This window comes from Cheilinus undulatus, linkage group 13, assembly GCF_018320785.1.
Source record: "Cheilinus undulatus linkage group 13, ASM1832078v1, whole genome shotgun sequence".
Classification (NCBI taxonomy): Eukaryota; Metazoa; Chordata; class Actinopteri; order Labriformes; family Labridae; genus Cheilinus; species Cheilinus undulatus.
In genome coordinates, this window is record NC_054877.1 from 35,705,826 (window position 1) to 35,726,886 (window position 21,061).

Here is a 21,061-nt window from a genome sequence, read left to right on the forward strand (position 1 = left end):
TCCTGACGCAGCCGGCTGCGCCTCTGACGCACTGACGCCTGATTGGAGCAGTGGAGCAACAGCGACTGAAAAGTGATGCATGTGGGAGGAAATGAAACAGAGATGTGTGGCTCAAACAGGATATAAAAACAGAGCCCGAGAGTGAAACATTTCGTTTTACGGCGGGATAAATAACGCTTTCGCTTTTTGAACATAAAGCGCGCGGGGCTTCATTTTCGCCCACCGCCGCCTGCCCGCCGCGCGGCCCCACCCCTGCTCCTCTTCTGCCCGACTCCCTCCGGATATTTTTAGCGCTGATGATGTGCCCTGTCAAATCACGTAACGGAAACAACCTCAGAGCTGGAAAAGCAGAGCTACCGCGGAGAGAAAGCTTTGGATCGTTTAGTCTTTGTGATCTGCAGAGAAAACGCCGCGGATGAGATGAAATTTCAAAATAATTTGGTGTTTTGCGTCTTGATAATCCTTACCGGCCCATCTCAGACAAGAGGTAGGTGTCATCCCCTGGAGTGTGTGAGAGTGTGTATTTGTGTTTGATAAGACTTGACATCCTGCTGACGTTGGACTCGTTATCGATTCAGCACATGATGATCTCGCGCATTGATCCAATAGAAAGTTGATAGAGAGCTTGAAGACTATGATAGCGTACTTTAAGAAAAAAAAACGCACTTTCCATCCAGTTAGGCTGTTAAGCACCTAATTTATGTTTTATAAACAGTGGGCGTTTCAAAGATATGTATTCGCTCCTTTATTTGTGTCCACCAATGTTCCGTGGAGGTATGTGAACTCAAATTATACGAATTCCCTTTGAGTTTCACTTTTAGACTTTGTCTTTTGTGTATGATTTACCTTATAAAAACCGTAAAAAGGCATTATTACAGTATTTGCACAGTAAACAAAAGACTAGAGGGCACTACATTACATTTCTAGATTGTGGTGAACTGTGTTTGTTGATTTATCATGAAATTTCACAGAAAACTGCTTAGTTTATTTTCTTTACATACTAGTTTCAGCCTTTATGATAAACTATCTTTGAGCTTGATTGTAAAGCTGAATTTAGCAGGTTCACTGGTTTAATTCTTCATACAAGATACTGTTTGACAAAGATGAATCTATTAAGGACAGTTATTTAAAGGGAAATTGCAAAAGTTTCTCTGGTTTCTACTCATCACGTGAAAGCAATTTCAGAGGATTAATCCCATCTATGATGTGTCAGGCTCATGTTGTTTTGAGCTGTTTAGTCTAGGGATGCACAATATCATCAGTTTGATGTCAGCATCGGCAGATATTAGCTTAAAAAAGTTAATTATCAGTATAAGCAAATATGAACAACTCTGCTGATAACCATACCAGCTATTTTGTATATAAAAATCTGCCTATATCTGCTGTAAATGTTTTTGCTGGACTAACAGTCCTACATCAGCTAAAGTCTTTTTCTTGATTCATCATCATTCCTTACACTTAAAAGTGTTTTTTAACGACTGAAGTTTGTTAATTTGTTCATCCTCAAATTTAAATTGTGTGTTTTCAGGACTAAACGTTTAGGTCTTTTTGTAATTTGTAAATATCGGCATATGGGATATCAGTAAAAATCCAGTAACTTGCATCCCTAGATTAGACAACTTGAAGGCCCAGTCTAGTCTAATTTAGTGGGTTTAAAGTTTGAGCCTTACTAAGAGCTAAAGTTATGTTGTCAGGGCCTCTGTGCTTCCATTATTCACCATTTCCTTTTATAATTTGTTTCTCTGTAGTACTCACACTTTATGAAGGTGCATTGCAAATTTGATTCGCCAATTTCAAGTGGCTGCACTTTCCTTGTATGTTATGTCCAAGACTAGGGTAAAAAAATCATGGAAATCTGGCACATTGTATACATGATAGCCTCTCCTTATTAAACCAGAAACTCTGATTATTGACCCAGTCATTGTTTTATATTGTGTTTCAAGCCTGTTAAGCAGAATGGTCAAATAGGTTGTTTGAAATGTGCGATATGAATAAACGTTTGACTTGACTTGATAGTGAAATCCTGAGGCAATTCAGTAAATTGTATGCTTTCAGAATGATGTATCTCTTGAAAAGACTGGTCTTGCACTATAATTTTATATCTAAATTCACAGGTCAGAGCAGTGTCGCCGTGTCTCTTGAAACCTCAACATCTCCTGGCTCGACAGAGAATCCTGATCATGAGGTCCCACTGTCGACACACAGCCCTACAGGCCAGGAGGAAACCTCAGCTGCAACCACCATTACAGGGGCAGCAGTTCATCCAGAGACTGTGCAAAGTGCAGCCTTTCAAACGTCTACCACAAGCTCTCCAATGGGTTCATCTCAGCACAGTGATGTACCTTTCCTCATAAGTACTCAGGCTCTGACTACTCCATCTTCATCATCAGGTACTGAAAACACACTTGAATGCACTGCTTCTGTTTGAGTGTGCCTTTTCTAAAAGTCTGCGATATAGTCATCTTTTCATCCCTGATTCTAAAACTGTGCATCTATAATTTTTCAGTCTGCTCTGTTTACTTCGTCCAGATTCTTAAAATAAAACCTCCTACAAACTGAACTCTGTTTTAAAAACACAGATGCCCTCCTCACACTCGGCTACATTGCCAGCAGTATTCCAGTAACACAATCCGCCCCCTCCCTGACCCTCACATGACTGGACTAAGACTGAGAGTGTGTGCTGTAACCTCATTAAAGAGATTCCCTTTTATAGACCAGATAAATATATCACCTCTCTGCTGACGCCACATTACTTCTTAAAAAGTTGTATGCGTAACAAACAACATGTAACACTTTCCAGATCATACTTATGTTGCCTTCATCACTTCTCTGTGTGTCTGTATAATAGTGTGTTGGTCTCTCACTTGGCTATAGCCACTCTTGGAGTTTCTCACTTTGATAATGATGAAAATGAAAATGATATCAATGATTACTCAAATTTGCCTTGTTATCTCATAGAAAGTGTTGTATTTTTTCCTTCACAAAAACGCCAAGCACCAATGTTGTGTTACGATGAGGCCATATTGCCCCCAGTAGCACAAATGCCTGCCTGTCTCTCTCAACCCTTTGGTAAACAGGAGAAACTTGCAATTACACAGCTCACAAAGTTCCTTGAACACACCCCCTTTCCCAGACCCCTTCTCAGCTGTCAGCGTGAGCTGTCAAGCACGATGTAAACAGACACATGTGCTTAAAGCAGAGTGAGGGTACTCAGGTTGAACCAGAAGAGACAGTAGACTGGGTGTGTTTCTTGTAATGTATGGCCTGAAGTTGGAGAGTGAAAACAAAAATATCCTGTAAATTCTAATATACAGTATATGATATGTAATGGTTATCCAGGGCTGCAGTCACCAATATATTCATCATTAAACAGTCCTGGTCTGAAAAAGTGCAAGTTCCCAGAACCCATAAATAACTTTTCAAAAGCCTTATTGTTTGATGGCCCACTAAGATATTCAGATGACTGCAGAGTTCAAAAACAAGAAAATATTCACATTTTACATACACAAAGTATCAGTTTTTCCTCTTACACTATCCATTTTTTATTAAAACATTTGCCCGTTAGTGGGATATAAACATATACAAATTGTTGGTACCGTTCTGTTTAAAAAAGAAAAACCCACAGTTGTCACTGAAATAACTGAGAAAAGTAATGATAAATAAAAAATTACTGAAAATGAACTAATGAAAAGTAGGCATCGCTTTTCGATTGTGGTTCAATTGAGTCGTTTCAAAAAAACAAACTAATGAAACTGGCCTGAACAAAAATGATGGTACCCTTAACTTCACATTTTGTTGCACAACCTCTATCACTACAATCAAGCAATTTCTGTAACTCTCAATGAGACTTCTGCACCTGTCCACTGTTATTTTGGTCCACTCTTCATGAGAAAACTGCTCTAGCTGTCTCAGGTTTGAAGGATTCCTTATCCAGACTGTATGTTTCAGCTCCTTCCACAGATGTTCAATAGGATTTAGATTGGGGCTCAGAGAAGGCCAGTTCAGAATCGTCCAATGTTTTGTTCTTAGCAATTCTTGGCTGTTTAGCTGGTGTTTTGGCTCATTATCCTGTTGGAGGACCCATGACCTGCAACTGAGACCAAGCTTTCTGATACTGGGCAGCACATTTCACTTCAGAATGCCTTGATAGTCTTGAGATTTCATTCTACCCTGCACAGATTTGAGACACCCTGTGCCAGATGCAACAAAGCAGCCACAGAACATAACCAAGCCACCTCCATGTTTCACAGTAGGTAGGTGTTCTTTCCTTGTATGCTAATTTTTGCGTTTGTGAACATAGAGCTGATGTGACTTGGAAAAAAGCTTCAGTTTTGTCTCCTCTGTCTAAAGGACATTCTCCCAGAAGTGTTGTGGCTTTTCAATATGCATATTGGAAAATTCAAGCCAGTGGAGTCTTCCTCGGCCGTCTTCCATTAGGTCCACCTTAGCTCAAACAGTGATGGATGGTGCAGTCTGACACTGATGTACCTTCACCTTTGAGTTCACCTCTAATCTCTTTGGAATTGTTCTGGGCTCTTTGGTTACCATTCCAATTTTCTTGCGGCCACATCCATCTCCTGGGACAACTGTCTCCTTAGCTTTCTGTGGTCCATGTTCAGTGTGGTACACATCATGATACCAAATAGCACAGTGACTACTTTTCAGCCTTTAAATAGGCAGACTGACTGATTACAAGTTTGAAGACACCTGTGATGCTGATTACAGGACACACTTTAGTTTAACATGTCCATATAGTCAAATTATTTTCAATCTTTTCTAGGATACCATCAGTTTTGTCCAGAGCAGTTTCATTAGTTTTTTAATGATTCTGTTGAGCCACAATTGAAAAGCAATGTCTGATTTTCATGATTTAATTTTCATCACTTTTCATTATCATCACTTTTGACAGTTGCAGATACTTTCAGTGACCATTGTTGATTTTTCTTTCCTCAACAGAAGGGTACCGACAACTTTGTCTGAGGCACCTAATCAATTCGTATCTGGACTGGTATTTTTGTCTGTGACTTCAGCCCTGATTATATGGGCCCCTGTCACCCTCGTAAGCAGTACAACCAACACATTCTCCAACACAGTGGAAGACGTTTGTGTGAAAATGTGGTGTTAACCTAAAAAAACCTGCAAAAGTTAGAGATGCAGAAATGAGCAATGTGTGATGATGGCCACTCCAGTCCCTACTATGCAATTTGTTTGCTTGCTGCATGAAAATTATAGACTTTATAAATAGTAGACAAAGCTGCTGTGAGGCCAAAAGTTGGTTTGTCAACCACCTTTTAGAAGCCCTGGTTTTGCCATGTTGCTTTTCTTATAACCAGAAAAGACCAGATTTTCGCCAGGGTCACATAACCAAATTTCAACTGAAGAACAAATGTAAATGAGTGAGATGTTTTCAAATTATTATTAATCAAAGCTTTACATTCTGTGCCTGAGGATAACTCATTAGCTGGCTAGTGAGCCAGACAAATTTCACATCTCACAAAATTATATTCTATATGTGATCATAGTTGGTGTTGTTTTTATGTTAGCCTAGAGGTTATTTCATGTTTATTTGTGTAGCAACAAGTGAGGCAAGAAAACCGCTACTGCACAGTACAGCATCTATAGCCTAAGCTAATATGCAAGGCCCCTTTCCAGCTGGGCCTTTAAAACAAGTTAAAGAGTAGACGTTGCACCAAACAAGCACAAACAAGTTGGCCAGGTGTGTTGAGCACAAACAGGGGCATGTGGTTGTTTATGCAGACATATACATTTAATACAAGGGATTCACTAAAAAACAAAAACAACTGAGAGACAAATAAACTGTGTTTTGATGGACAGTTAGCAAAGCACACAGGCCATGACTACTAAATGTGTGTACACAAAAAAGAAATCCAAAAGGCTCCAACAATGTAAACTGACTGATAGGCTTTTCAGATCAGCAGGGCTCCGTGCCGGTTCCGGTTCCTTAACCTAATTTTGAACTGGCCGGTGCGTTCCAACTGGGAAAAAATTGGTTCTGAGCTTGATTCTCAGCTGGAACCAATAATAGTTGGTTCTTTCTTGGGACCTGTGATATCATCAGTTGGCGTATCACATTCTAGGTTGTGAAGACGAGCTGAAAATGAAGAAAAAGTTGTCTGCTGGGGAGACAAAATGTTTGGTTGTAATCTGCGCATCTTCAGAATTCCAGGTGAAGCTGGAGAGAAGCACAAGGAAAAGCAAGTTATATGCCAAACTTGCGGAAGAGATAGTGAAGGCCGGGTTCACCTGAACACCAGACCAAATAATAATTAGTTCAAGACACTAAAGAAGGAATACCGGGGCACCAGGAAAGACTTGGGCAAAAATGGAGCTGGATGTAGTGATACATGTCCATCATGTCCTCCCACTTTGGTACTGCTTAAACTGGTTGGTTCGCCAGAAAGCACCAATGTTCTGAGACTCCGTTATAGAGCCAGAACCAGAACCAGATCCAGAACTGTGTCTGTCTGAAAACACCTAGTGAGGTCAGACTCGTTGTCTGAGTTAAAACTCATTTATGCTATACATTTAAATGGTCGGCGCTTCCTGTTGCTACTCTATGTTTATTTATGTCTGTATGTCTACCATACATGGATATGGACCAAACATTAGATTGACATGGGGGCAGTGTTGAGCAACATAGCCTTGAGTTCACAGAGATGGACAACTACAACAGAACAGCTGGGCAGAAAAAGGATAGAGAAGTAGCAAAGACGTTGTGGACAATGACATCTGGCAGAATACATTTTTTAATGTTCAACCCAACCTAACAGACGCACATGAGCAGTGACAGTTATTATGTATAAAATGCACAGATATAATTTCCTACTTGAAGTGAGCATAATTGAGCCTTAACTATAGGCTTAAATGATTAAATGAATCAAATGCATATATCCATTCAAAAGTGACAAGAGTGACAAAAATGAGACAAAGTTTGAAACAAGCTTTGAACCAGGCTGTAAATATATTTTCTGCCCTAATATAGCCATGATAGCATAAGACCTAATGGAGAGTTGCTGGGCTTTGACCAAGCCTCAAATGGTCACTTAAGGAGCTGCAGTTTTTTTTGCACTTCTTGGTTTCTTTACTCCTATCAGTGGTTGCTCATTAATGAAAATACAATCAGTATTTGCAGCAGGCATTGTGCTTGCTTTTGTGGGACTGACAAGTAGGACAACTCAAACTTTATGGACTGCAGCTTTAATGTCAGGAGAAGGATCTGTTTTTACGAGTCACTACTGTCTTCTGTATTTAAGGTGGGTTTGTTTTGCAGAATACTCTGCACTGTTTTACATTGATACATCTCTGCCCGCATATCCCCTCTCACAGCTCCTGTAAACAGCCTTTCATCCACACCGACCGTGGAGAGCTCCACCCCTCCACAGCACATCTCCACCACTGAAAGCAGGACCCTGCTGACCACAGAGCCCCACACCACCTTTTCATCTCTGCCAGCCCACACAGTGCAGGGTAGCAGCTCCACAGCCCATGCCTCCACCATCCAGCAGCAATCTGAGTCCCTGACCACAGCCTCCACACAGCAACCAACCACAGGGCTCCCTCTGACCTCTGCCACGGGCCAGGGTGCTGCAGGGCCAACGCACAAGGAGGTCCCATCTGAACTAAATGTTGGAGGTGAAGGTGAGGTGATGAACAAGTGAAAGTATGTTGCTTTAGGATACATACATTGGCTTTAATTTCCCATTTAAGAGGAAAACTGAGTTGGTATGTTTTTCATTTTTGTGTCATTAAAGACCACAAGAGGCCCCACTCAACTTCCCCTCTGGACCCCCTGCTGGCTGGCCTACTGTCAGTGTTCATTGTCACCACGGCTATCGTCTTTGTCATCCTCTTCCTCAAGTTTCGCCAAAGAACAAACCACCCAGAGTTCCACCGGCTGCAGGATCTACCTATGGTGAGAAACTTTCTGTGCATGTGTTGTTTTACTGTGCGGTTAAGGTGTTAAAGTTAGCCATCCAACTTTTGTTAAATTGGATGTACAGTCTATATATGCATGAACTTTTTTGGTTTGTTATTGTCATTGTTGGTTTGTCTATGCCAAAGGTCAGAAGGGTGCTCACCCTGTTGTTCCGTTATGGGTTTGTTTAGTTTTAAACAAAAGTCTATTTATATTTATATTGGATTTTTGAGATTAACAAATTAATTCTAGCCAATTTCAATACTGATATTTCAAGGAGTTCAGACCTAAAACTTCAGCCCTTAAAACACACAATTAAAAGCTTGAGGATGAAAATATTAACAAATTTCAGTCCTTAAAATGCACTTTAAAGTGCAAAGAATGATGAATAAAGAATAAGACTTCATCTTATGTAAGTCTGTTGTTTCAGGCTAAAACTCCACTGATTTATTTGTATGCCCAATATTTACAGCTGATAAAGGTGTAAATATCAGTTGTAAATATCAGCAGAAATTTTCATACTAGCTGATACCTATGTGCTGTTAATGTCATGCATCCCTGGCTGTTTACACGGCAAAGACGTAGAGACATTGGGCTGTATTTGAATATATAGCCACATGCATGGTAATGCAGAACACAACATAATGCTTGCATTCAGCCCCTTTTCATCTAACATTAAAGCAGCCATATAAACGGTGGCTACAGGTCCACATTTTTCTGTATTTTTTGTTCACCACTGTGTAACTACATATTGGCTAGGGATGAGTTAAATCAGCATTACTCAACCCTGCTCAACCAAAGAGCCAAATTGTTGAAAAATACCTTCGCAAGAGCCAAAATCTAAGTAATGAAAAGTGGCAGAAATGGGTTACAGTGCCAATAAAAATAAGTTAAAGGGGGCAAAATGGTCAAAAAGCAGCAAAAAAGGGTGAAAAGTAGACATAAAATGCCAAGAACTGGGTGAAAAGTGACAAAAATGGGGAGAAAATGTGGCATAAAAGGCAGAAGGTGGCAAATTTGGGTGAGAAGTGACAAAAAAGTTACAGGTGGCAAAAATGGTCAAAAAGTGGCAAACACATGACAAAAAAAAAAGAGTGAAAAGGCAAAAGGTGGTAGAATGGGCAAAAAGCAGCAAAGAGTGGCAAAAAATTGTGGGGAAAAGTGGCATGTAATGGCAAAGTGACATAAATAGAAAAAAGCAGGATAAAAAAAATAAAAACCAGAGTAAAAGGGGCAGAAACTGGATAATAGTGGCAAAAAGTTGCAAAAAGAAGTGGCAAAAGTGGGCTCAAAGCTGTAAAAATGGATTAAAAAGCCCCCCCCCCCCCAATTTTTAAAAAAGGGGCAATAAATTGCAAATCAGGGCAATGGAAATACATAGACAAAAAATAAAGGTTGACAATTAAAGCCTACTGTAACTGTGTGGGAAACGAACTGATTAATGTGATTTATGATGGATAATGTCTGAGGTCAAAGTTTCCCTTTTTTAAGGTTTTCTGGGGGAAAAATATTTCAAATTAAGACTTAAAAGAGCCACATGTGGGTCAAGAGCCACACGTTGAGTATCAATGGCTTAAATATGAAAATTGACAGTTTGGGAATTTTTTTCCTCCAGATGAGGCCCACAAAAATCAAGTGTGTGAGTGGTTTTGTCAGATTCCCATGTTTATATACTTTGTAAACAATGAATTTGGCAGTATGGTATCATTATGTGGATATTGTGGATATAGTGAAATGTATAGGCATTATATAGGGTAACAGGGAATTCCTCATCCATCCATTTTTGACACAACTTATTATTTTTGGGGTTGCAGGGGGCTGGAGCCAAACCCAGCTGTCATTTACACAAAATTCCTGAGTATGAGGTCTTCTCTTTAATAAATGAGCAGCTTATGTGAACACAAACATACAAGATTGTCATACCAGCTGTTTTCATACATGCTCCCCTCTTACTTGTTCATACGTTGGTGCTGGCAGAAAAAAATGTAGTTGGAGTCTGGGTAAAAATTTGGATTTTCACTTTACCAGAAAAATGATGGAAAATTTCATGTGTTCTCTATAGCCCTAATACCAGATGAAGAAAACTTCAAGGGTGAGCAAGTAAATATTATGTATAAAGTTCTGAAGAGGTGATGTGTGAACATAACAGGAAATATTTTTTAATGGTGGGAAGGGTGATGACATTTATATATCCTGCAAACAGCATGCAGCTGTAGAAAGTATAATGAACCATGTTACTGTAGTTTCATATAGCAATGTCAATTGCTTTGTCTGCTCTTCCCATGTCTCCTCTTCTTTCTATGTCATGTCTTTCCTCCTGAGACTTACCTGTCCAACAGGGTTAGTCTACTACTGTGAAATTTTCTAGGATGCATATGTGAAACTGGCATATGTGTGAAAGCGGTACCTTACTCTTCTCAGTGTTTTTCTTGCCAGCCTCCTTGTCATATTATCACATAAAGTCAGGGTGAGCCAAGTATGAATACAGCAGGAAATATTCAGGAAAATTCACTTAGCGGGATGAGGCAATGACATTCATATCCTGCAACTTATGTGTGTCCGGTGTGATCTCTGAGCATGTAATCAATATGCTTCATTATGTTCTCTGTTCTGCAGTATGTTTTTTTTTTTTTTGCTCATTTTTAGTTTGGTGACTATGTCAAACTATTTATTTATTTATTTATCGATCATTTAGCACTGATATAATGATAGAAATCTGTCATTAAAGCAGGGGGTCTGTTACTTTGTCTGCTATTCTCATGTTGTTCTACAGTGCCTATAAAGGCTTCACCCCCTTGGATGTTTTACCCTTTTTAATGATTTTATAAATCAGTCCTGGTCAATATAATTTGGCTTTTGTGACATTTTTCTCAAAGAAACCTCTTTAATGTCCAAGTGAAAACAGATTTCTACAAAGTAATTTCAACAAAACCAAATCATGTACTGTAAAATAAGTGACTGCATAAAGCACAGCACTGAGTCTGTGTGGATAGGTGTCAATCAGGCTTGCAGATCTGGGTCCTCATGTGCAAAGACTTCCTACTAAGATTCCCTACTGAAACATGGCATACACATAAAAATATCCAGATGTATGAATCTGTGCGCACGCATGAATCCAAGCACATTTCCTTTGTACATCCCAATCAATTGAGCGCACATGTTGGAGTACCTGACCTCTCCCTGTCCAGGCCCCATTTAAATACGCAAATCATATTTAAATGAGCCCTGCGCCTGAGATCCCCCTCTCTGCACAATCAGAAAATTAAAACAAAAGAATAAGTAAGACAGGAAAACAGAAGAACTTCACAGAAAGCGAATTGGAGACGCTTCTAACTGAAGTGGAGGCGCACAAAATGTCCTCTTTGGCACGCTGTCGGCATAAACTGTAAACGCAAGAGCAGTGAGTGGAAGATCTGCTGTGGGATCAGAAAAGCGCACACATGCTGAATTGAAGAAGAAGTGGTCCGACATCAAGGTGGATGTGAAGCAGAGAACAGCAGCCCACCGCCAAAATGTGGCCAAAACAGGCGGGGGACAGGAGAAGAGGGGCCAACCCCATTTGAACAGAGAGTCGCCGCAAAGCAGACAAAGTAAACTTGATTTACAGTTTCCATTTGTTAATTTTATACACAACTTACATGGATCACACACTGTTGTTGCAAATTAGTGCAGAAGTGCATCTGGGAAAAGGCGAGGCTGATTAAGTCATTTCACACTTTACGCATGGATTTCACACTTTACGCACGGGATTATTAACATGAGTATTTTGCCCACAGAGACAATCAGGGGCTTGTTGGAAATATCTGAAGCTGTACTTTAACTAGCAAAAAACAGCAAGTCACTAACTTTAACCACTGACTAGTAATCATGCTGTGAAGATGGGATAGAATTTGGGGGCTCACATGCTCAATGTGAATCACGGGGATTAATATTAGGACAATTAAACGAATAAATTTACTCACCAAGAAGCCCCCCCGTCGCGCACAGTGCCAGCTTGTAGTCTGTTCCCAACCATGCTGTCACTCAGAATGTATGAATCATGCATTGAACCAGGCCACCTCAGCACAATGTTGGTTAATTGCATTTGCACATCAACTATGATCTGTACATTGATCGAATGAAAATTTTTCCTATTGACATATACTAATTCATCATGTGATGGTGCTTTTACAGCAATGTGTGTGTACTCGATAGCTCTGATTACATTAGGAAAACCAGCTCTCACTGCAAATTGCACTTTAATGTTGACCTTTTTCAGCTGCATTGTATGGGAATTTGATATACCTGGCGGACATGCGGATAATTCCATCCCACACAGCTGGCATGGCTCGGTTCAGGGTCAACTGGCACAGTCCCAATCGGTCGGCCAGCTCCCTCTGGGAGCCCCAGTTGCTAAGGACCCCAGTGTGGTCAGCACCTGTATGGATACAGGCAGCGCATGGCTCCTGTTGCGCTCTGAAGCCGGCAGCAGCTCTGCGTGCAGTTCCAGGAGGATTGCCCTCGGGAACCTAAAGCGGCTGATGAGCCAGTTGTCATCATGTGCCAGTAAATCCTCTCTGTCTCTGACCACTCACTCTCTCCCTATTGCACCATTTACAATGTCTTCTAATACTGCTAAAGCCATTGTTGTTCATGGTATTTATTTTCACCAGTTAGCACATCATGCTTATATATCCACTCGTGTAATTGTAGACACGTGTGTGTTAAATGTTCATATGTGTTAATTGTTCATGTGTCTCTGATGTGCACATCACATTTATATATTAAAACAGTTTCCCAGCATCACCTCTAAGTGTTGCCAAAGAATCAACAGCTGTAGAAACGTGCGTATGCCAGCCATGAAGTTGGCATGAGGCGCCGCACATTTTACTCCTGATACATCTGAACTTTGCCGTGAAAAAGAAGGTACACCACGTTTTTGTGCGTACGCACCCTTTGTACATGAGGCCCCAGGACACTGAAATTCTACTTCATTCTTCTTTGCAAAATTGTTCAAGCTCTGTTGGTTTGCATGGGGATTGGACGTGAGCATCCCTTTTCAAGTCCAGCCACAAATTCTCTATTTAGATTGAGCTCAAGGCTTTGACTCGGCCACTCCAGAACATTCACCTTTTTGCCTTTTAACCATTTCTGTGTAGCTTTCGCTGTATGCTTCGGGTTATTATCTTGCAGGAAAATTAATTTTCTCCCAATCTGTAGTTGTCTTGCAGACTGAATAAGACTGCCCCCTAGGATCTGTATTTTGCTGCTTTCATTTTACCCTCTACCTTTACAAGTCTTCCAGGGCTGGCTGCCGAGAAGCATCCCCACATGATGTGCCATATGTGGTGTCCACCAACATAGCGTCTTGTCTGAGGGCCACAAAGCATTATTTTGTTTTCATCAACAGTGGCTTTATCTTGGCCACACTCCCATAACGCTTTGATTAATGAAGAATCTGGGTTAACAGTTGTTGTACGGCAACTCAGTTTGTGAGGACGGCCTGATCTAGGGATACATGTGCTGTATTCCTTCCATTTCTTGATGATGGATTTAACTTAGCCCCTGGATGTTCACTGCCTTGGAATTTTTTTGTATCCATCCTCTGACTTCTACTTTTCAATAACCTTTTCACTGAGTTGCTTGGAGTGTTATTTTGTGTTCATGGTGTAATGGTAGCCAATAATACTGATAAACCAGTGACTGGACCCTCCTGACACAGTTGTCTTTATACTACAACCACTTGAGAAAAATTCACTGCACCCAAGTTAGTCCCATTTCACTAACTGTGAGACTACTAGCACTAATTAGCTGGACCTCTGTTGAACTTGGCCAGCCGGCCACTGAAATGGGGGTGAATATTTATGCAGTCACTTGCTTTACACATTTTTGTTTAATTGACATTACTTTGTAGAAATCTGTTCACGTTCACATTAAATAGGGTTTTTGTCAAAAAGCACAATTATATTGGCCATGATTGATTAAGAAAATCAATGAGAAGCTAAAACATCCAAGGGGGTGAATAGTTTTTATAAGCACTGTACTTCATCATGTGCTCTGAGATCCCCCTCTCCCATCTCAAATTTTCTTGAGATTTCCACAAGTGCATATGTAAAAATGGCTATAGTCACCTCATTCTGTCTTTCCAAAATGGTAAAAAAAAAAAAAAAATCAGAGTTCCTCAAAATCTTAAATATGCATAAGTTTATAACTGGTGACGTAGTGTGGCAGACAGTACAGATGTCAGTAGCCATGTAGCTGGTCTGAAAATGGTCAAACTGAGCACATAGACATTCACCTTGTTGGATTTTTCCTCACCTTTGCAGTTTCATTCTCAGACTGCACTGCTCTAATTTAACAATTATTCTTGTTTTCATCCTCTTTTCCAGGATGATTTGATGGAAGATACGCCACTCTCCAGATACAGCTACTGATTGAATTATCCAGCTAATCACTTCCACCACTCAGAGAGCAGAAGACACAAGAGAGCAGACACCAAAGGAGCCAGTGTTGGTCCCAGGAAAGCTTTTTCCTGAATATCAGACAAAAACACACACACTTTAGGTCAGGGGTAGAACTACCTTTCAGGTTTACACCAGAAACAATCAGAACATTATTTAAGAGAGGATTCAGTTGTACTTTTTCCACATTCCCTTTAAATTTCTGCAGAGATTCAGTTTGGTGGAGACATGTTGTTTCTTCCTTTCCTGAGGCGAGTAATCTGCACCCCTGACTGACTCCTCATGTATGCACAGCACTTTAATGTGGCATGAATGGTCACAGTGCCCCCTGGGGGACTTCTGAGGTAATATGGGTCAAGGTAGCAGGAAGTCCTCCGATATATTTAATACAAAATCTCAGGTCATCAAGAGAAATACAAGCGGGTATCAAAGACAAGATGAGGGTATGAAGTGCTTCAAGAAGGGAAAGCTGCCAAAATGCCTAAAATGATTATTGATTATTAATGATCCCTTTGGTGACCAAATAGTAGTGAAGTGCACTTTTACCTGGTTGCTCATGCTGTCTTAACAATGAGGCCTTGTTGCAGAAAATCAACAAAAGTATCAGCAGAAGTGAGAAAGGTTTTGCTTCACAAGCCATATCTTTGAAAAAATGGATTCTCTGACAGTTAGCCGTTTAAATATATTACCCAAATTACATGTGGAAAGTGTTGATTTTTGCAGCCTTTAATGCGTAGTTACACGTTTTTGAATTACATTCATCGGCTTCTTGATGCTGTTTTATGAAACTTGAATTGGGCTTTTGTTTTTCTAATGATGAATGTTTCCACCAATGTACACTGAGAAAATTACAGCTTTGCTCAACAAATACCTTAACACAAGCAAATTGTAACCGTTAAATACACTTTATGGTAAAATGTGTTGTTAAATTCGTATTTATAAAGAATGTATTTAAGTCCAAATGCTTTGGCTGAAAACAGTGAAAGCAGGCAGAGGAGTTGTTTAGTTGAGACTGTCCTTAGCTGTATGTGTATTAGCTGGAGTATTATGCAAATGTACTTGAACAAAGCTGTTGTATCTGAGTTTTTGTGTGTTCTGAGTTACAGTGATTTATGATAATATGTCTTTGAAATGTGGACTGTATATTAATTCACTAAGATTTCCTGTTTGATAATAAAAAGAAAACCACAATACTTTGAGCCTCATTTTGGATTTATGGACTGCAGAACCTTTTAAGATGAAGAGCGTGAGTTTTCAGCCATAATGCTATGTCATTGTATGAAGTGAATTTTCTTTTGTAGTTGCTGACAGCTCTGCTGAGATATAAAAGCACCTGCCTAGACAAGCACAGTGGACTTTGAACAATTAATCAGATTAAAAAAAGAAAGCTGCTCCCTTACACACACTAGAGCTAACAAGATCACACAATCAGTCATTCAACGGCCAATAAAAAGACTACAAGATTATTTATAACCAATGTGTGATATTTAATATTATCACTATGACAAGTCACATCCTTTTTTTCAGGATGAATGAAATCTACAATCAAGACAATCATAGGTGGAATATAAAGTTTATACTTTGAAAAGCAACATTCATTTTCATGTATTCATACAAAATCTGATGTTTCAGTCAAGAATGTGCAAACATAATGTCATTTTAGATCTATTTCCTCGAAATATCCCTTTTTAGAACATGATCTTTATTGCAAAAAATGCATGGACATTTTCTATTAGCTTAAAATTAGGGTGCAGATGCCCTTAAGACAATCAGACTGATCTTAATTGTTGCAGGAGTGCCCATCAGAGAAAACAAATTAATTACCCTTAATAAGGCATTTCCCTTCCAGGAGAACCGGTCAAGTCACTTGAGAGCAACAACCTCACCTGACTCCAAGTGTAAAACTGGTCAGAGGTTAGCAGACATCAGGGTTATAAAAGTGGCTTTGATTAAAAGGCGAATGACTAATCGGGGCAACGCTTAAGGATCTGTCCTCACCATCAAGCGTTAATTTGGCGGAAGGGGCCTCGCATCTGAGGTCCTGTCCAGCCGAGCAGCTGGCGGCCAAAGTTGACTGTGGACAGCATCAACCCGAGCATGGCCAAATTCCCGAAAGCTCCTCGCATCCTCTTTTTAGGATCTTATAAAGAAGAACAGAATAATAATAGCACATTCACATCCTGTTTAAGGCTGCAAAGGAAGAAAAACTGTCTGTATTATCTTACCTCCTGTGGAGTACCCATGTGCATACACCTCTCTGCTTATAATCCACACAATTCCAAGTCCACTGGCACAGCGCTGTGATAGCCAGACACACAAGAAAAACAACACATTGAAATATGCCAAGATTTTTATAAATTTATTCCAGAATCATTGTATATCACTCAAAAAACACTCATACATTTTTTGTTATAAGTTTGCATGCAACATCTTACTCTGGGAAGTTCAGTATGTAAGTGCTAGAGGGTGTGACAGTGCAAAAATGAACTTACAGGACAATTCAATCCACTAATAGCGAGGCAGAACAGAAAGGCGGGGTAGATCTCCAAACTGGTGGGAGGAGAAAGCATAATGTTAACTTTCACCTCTTTTCACTACTACTATGACTCATAAAAGGGTGGTACAATGACAGATGAACTTAGACTGTATTACAACTAAAAGATTGGACTTACGTGTTTTGATGTGCACGCTGAATGCAGTTGAAGATCTTCCCATTCTCTGGGTCATCGCTGTACATCTGAGGGTACTGCAAAGAAAGGAATATTTGTAAAGCAGCTGTACAGTAAGCAGTCAAATATGCAGTGCCCAGCCCATGCTTAATCTACCCTATGTAAACAAGCTGCAGACTTTCTGCGGTGAAGAAAGGGCTGTATTCTGTCTTGTATATTTGAACACCAATACTCACAGGGACATTGTACTTCTTGCGGGCTTTGCCAACTTTGAAGGCCAGGTGTCCAACCATCACCATACTGGCAACACCAGTCAAAACCACCAATCCATAGTCCTTAGAGAGCACACCCATCCTGATAACCCTGAAATGGAGCAGAGGGCACATCCATATTGAGTGCCTAAATAAAATGCATCGCATTCTTCATTTTTAGTATATTTAAAAATGTAATCTTACATTGAAGCATAACCTCGCTGTTTTTTTTTCTATATTTGTAATGGGTACAAAGGTGCACATGCATTTAAATACATTAAATACTGGGGTTTGTGGGCTCCTGGTGCTCTTTTTAAAACAAGTTGTTAACATAATTGTCAAAGAGGAGAAAAGAAGCTGTAGAACCAAAAGCAGACAGCAAGGACGGCGTCAAAATGAAAGGTCAAATGAGGACTCAAACGGCGCCATTGATTTCTGACCAACATAGCCAACAGGAAACACGAAGCAATGAAAGAAGCCACAACAATTAAACCATTTACCTGAAAGATATGGCTGTGAAACGCCGCTGACAGCCCTTACACTCAGATGAAGACACCGAGACGAACCGACTCACTGAAGTTTCCTACTTAAATGCGTCGGTGTACGTGATGTTACGTAACACGTTGAAGGCGTGGTGACGGCTAAACAGACTGACCGTGTTTTGGACAATGATTTACTCAACAGCCTGTGTAGCAAATGAGTGATAACTGTCGCTGATGTATCCGGTTTCACTTTTCAGTGTAGCAACATTTGTATATTAAAAAAGCAAACCAAAGGAGAAGTAGTTCGCGCGCAAGTATGCTGCTTTGATGTCCACTCGTTTCCAGGGCAACCGGCAAAAATGGACTTCTTTCCAGAACGCAGTCAGGAGGAGCCAAATTCCGGGCTGACTGGAACAAAGTGATGTGATACAACTAACAAACATAACGTTCTGTCTTTCATAGAAATTGACATTTATATATTTATTTCTAATCATGTGTTCATGTTTATTAATATTACAGGCCATAGTTGTCTTGCTAGACTAACACTAATTATCTGATTGAGATTACTCCTACAATCTGACTCTATCACCTGTTATAAGTAAATTTCCCCCTCTAATTTGATCAAGCAAAGGATCATGAAAACTTAAGTTTTGTTTTGCAGCCAGTCTTGAAGATGTTACAAAGCTTTTGATATCTGTGAAAACAACATTCCATTTGAATTGGATAATCTGGATGGGAAACCAGTGCGATTAATGCCAGATTACAATATACTGCTGTTCCTGTCCATCTCATTTTCAATTGTAGTTTACGAGATGGAGTTTTCCTCAAAGAACTGAAAGCTGCTAAAATCATACCCATCATCAAAAATAAAAAAATAAGGACGCTGCATTGGACTGCTTTTGTTTCCAGTTTTCACTAATGACCTGCCATTGGCTTTGAATCAAGCTAAAGTGACCATGCATGTATGATTCTACTTTACACTCTGCTGCAAAAAATGATGAATTAAACTCTATCCTCTAGGACGAACTACACCTTGTGTCTAAATGGGTTAATGATAATATATTAAATATATTTAAGACAAAATATGTTCTCTGTTTTTACCATGCATTGAGAAAAGATTTACAGTTTTCACGGTCAATTTTACAAAATTGCAAAAGAACAAGTAGATACTGTTAAGCTTTTAGGTGTAACCCTTGATGATGAATTGTAATGGACCACTAACATTGATAGTATTGTAACTAAAATGAGCAGAGCTGTGTCTGCAATTAAAATAAACACTTAATTCCTAAATGATTATCCTGTTAAACTTGTAACCAATGCTATAGTATTATCACATTTAGATTACAGCTCTGCAATCTTGTCAAGTGCAGCAAAAAAAAAAAAAAGATATTCAAAAGCCAAAGCTTGTGCAAACCAGAGCTGCATGCATGGTCCTCCACTACCTTTTTCAGAGTTATTGTAGATATAATGCATTACAGGTTTCAATGGCTGAACGTTTTATAAGACTTCATTATAATCTTCTATCCTTATTTGAAAAAAAAAATCCTTACATTATAAGTTAGTATGTGGTGATGAAGTTCATGGTCACAACACCAGACAGGTTGTAGAAGGTCTCTTTGCTTTAACTGTAGCTAAGACAGGCATTCAACAGAAATCTGCCATGTACAGGACCATCACTGAATAGAATAAACTACCTGATATCAGAAAATGTGTATGCATACTATTTTGTGTTCTGGACCTCAGGAAGAGTAGCTGTGACCATGTGCTAATAGGGATCCATATAAACAATAGACAATTAAGTAAAAGTGTTATCTCCATTTTTCAAATACAGTAATGTTTGCAGCTCTGACAGAAAGCAACCTCCCTTTAAAAGATTCTGAATTCAAATTTAAGTTATCAACAAGACCAAAATGTTATCAGACATCTATCAGACATCATAAGATTCTGAGTTACAACAGTGGCAGACTCGGGAGGTTTGATTGGCAGGAACAAAAATGATTAAAAAAAGGGGGACCTGTCAGTACAGTGGGGCAAAAGCACAATAACGTTTTTATACATACAGTATAATAGTGAACTAGTTTAAAACCAGGAAAACGATTCAATATTTTTTATTATGTGATTATACCGACTACTAACCTTGCAAAACAGATGGATATGCCTGTTTCTGTGTTTCTCACTGAAACAAATCCATCAGGCGTGTCAGGTTAACCGATTACACCTCTGTAATAAAACAGATAAGGAATTGTGAACTTCTACGCCATTTGTTGCTGAAGCAATGACTCTGGCAAAGTAGCAGATACAGTATTTTTAAGGGGTTTGCAGGATAGGGAAGGGCACTTTCCCTTCCACTGGAAGAGGGCACTCAAACAGGTTTTATCCAATGGAAGGGCAACCTAGAGCAGTGGTTCTCAACTGGTGGGTCGGGACTCAAAAGTGGGTCGTGAATGTGTGCAAGGAAAAAAAATGTGGAACGTATTCTATGTACAGAAGCCATAAGTGGAGGGTAAATTCATGCATGTATATTTTAGGTTCTCCTATGATTATGAGTAAATTTCAGTACTTGTCTCAAGCTTTCTAGTAATTTTTCTCATTTTCTTTGGATAACACTGCTGGTTTTCCCAAGATAATGAGGGAATTCCTCAAGAAATTACCAAACTTTCATTCAATACATTTCAGTGGTTGAGTGTTTTCAAAATCTGGGTCGCGATCTCTTGTCATGGGTCCTGATGCACAACCAGTTGAGAACCACTGACCTAGAGGGTACTGTGCCAGGTCTTGTCTACTGGAATGGCACCCAAAAGGGCACTCAACCAAGTTTTGTCCATTGGAAAGGCACCTTAGAGGGCACTGCATAGTTCTTATCCACTGCAAGGGCATTTGAAAGGGCACTTTATCACGTGATTTCCACTAAGAAGGCACCCTAAAGGTCACTTTATTGCACCATTACTACTGTAAGGGGCATCCAAAAAGGCACCTTTTTGAACATTAGGGCACCAAGGGGGGGCAAATTCCCCCTTGCCCCCCTGTGAGTCCACCAGTGAGTAACAATAGGTTATACCTTAGCCATATTTTTGACTGATAAATATACCAGTAAAAGTCTAATAATACAGTCGTACTAAAAGAATTAAGCTTTGAGGAGGCTACTTTTTAGGCCTATCATACATTGCTATGCCAAGGAGAAGCAGATTTTTCTTCCAAGAGAGAAATTTCTTATGAAAAAAGAGATTTTTCAAAATTGTTTAATAATTATAAGAGTAAAGACAGATAGTGTTTAAAGAGGACA

General features: G+C 39.7%; 2 protein-coding genes across 3 annotated transcripts; one reads left to right on the forward strand and one right to left on the reverse strand.

Moving 5' to 3' along the window:
* The first annotated feature begins 283 nt into the window (after window positions 1-283).
* Window positions 284-15,155, forward strand: LOC121519806 (mucin-5AC-like). Of its 2 annotated transcripts, XM_041802770.1 has the most exons (6): window positions 284-487; window positions 2,115-2,390; window positions 4,179-4,253; window positions 7,348-7,659; window positions 7,773-7,933; window positions 14,305-15,155. In XM_041802770.1, the coding sequence occupies exons 1-6, from the start codon at window positions 421-423 to the stop codon at window positions 14,347-14,349; spliced, it is 936 nt and encodes a 311-aa protein (XP_041658704.1). In that variant the 5' UTR covers window positions 284-420; the 3' UTR covers window positions 14,350-15,155. The 2 variants fall into 2 exon arrangements, with proteins under 2 accessions (XP_041658704.1, XP_041658705.1); XM_041802771.1 differs by lacking the exon at window positions 4,179-4,253.
* Window positions 15,156-15,842: 687 nt separating this feature from the next.
* On the reverse strand, window positions 15,843-17,945 carry mgst3a (microsomal glutathione S-transferase 3a). The gene is made up of 6 exons (XM_041803710.1): window positions 17,797-17,945; window positions 17,282-17,408; window positions 17,049-17,122; window positions 16,869-16,926; window positions 16,602-16,674; window positions 15,843-16,516 (listed from the first exon to the last, which is right to left on the reverse strand). Exons 2-6 carry the CDS (start codon window positions 17,396-17,398, stop codon window positions 16,377-16,379), a joined length of 462 nt encoding a protein of 153 aa, XP_041659644.1. The 5' UTR covers window positions 17,399-17,408; window positions 17,797-17,945; the 3' UTR covers window positions 15,843-16,376.
* Window positions 17,946-21,061: the final 3,116 nt, after the last annotated feature.

Coding starts and splice junctions, on each gene's coding strand:
- LOC121519806 (XM_041802770.1), top strand. CDS start 421: ATGAAATTTCAAAATAATTTGGTGTTTTGCGTCTTGATAATCCTTACC. Junction 7,660..7,772: donor ACTAAATGTTGGAGGTGAAG/GTGAGGTGATGA, acceptor GTGTCATTAAAG/ACCACAAGAGGCCCCACTCA. Junction 7,934..14,304: donor GGCTGCAGGATCTACCTATG/GTGAGAAACTTT, acceptor CCTCTTTTCCAG/GATGATTTGATGGAAGATAC.
- mgst3a (XM_041803710.1), bottom strand. CDS start 17,398: ATGGGTGTGCTCTCTAAGGACTATGGATTGGTGGTTTTGACTGGTGTT. Junction 16,675..16,868: donor TTAGTGGATTGAATTGTCCT/GTAAGTTCATTT, acceptor TGGCTATCACAG/CGCTGTGCCAGTGGACTTGG. Junction 16,517..16,601: donor ACATGGGTACTCCACAGGAG/GTAAGATAATAC, acceptor CTTCTTTATAAG/ATCCTAAAAAGAGGATGCGA.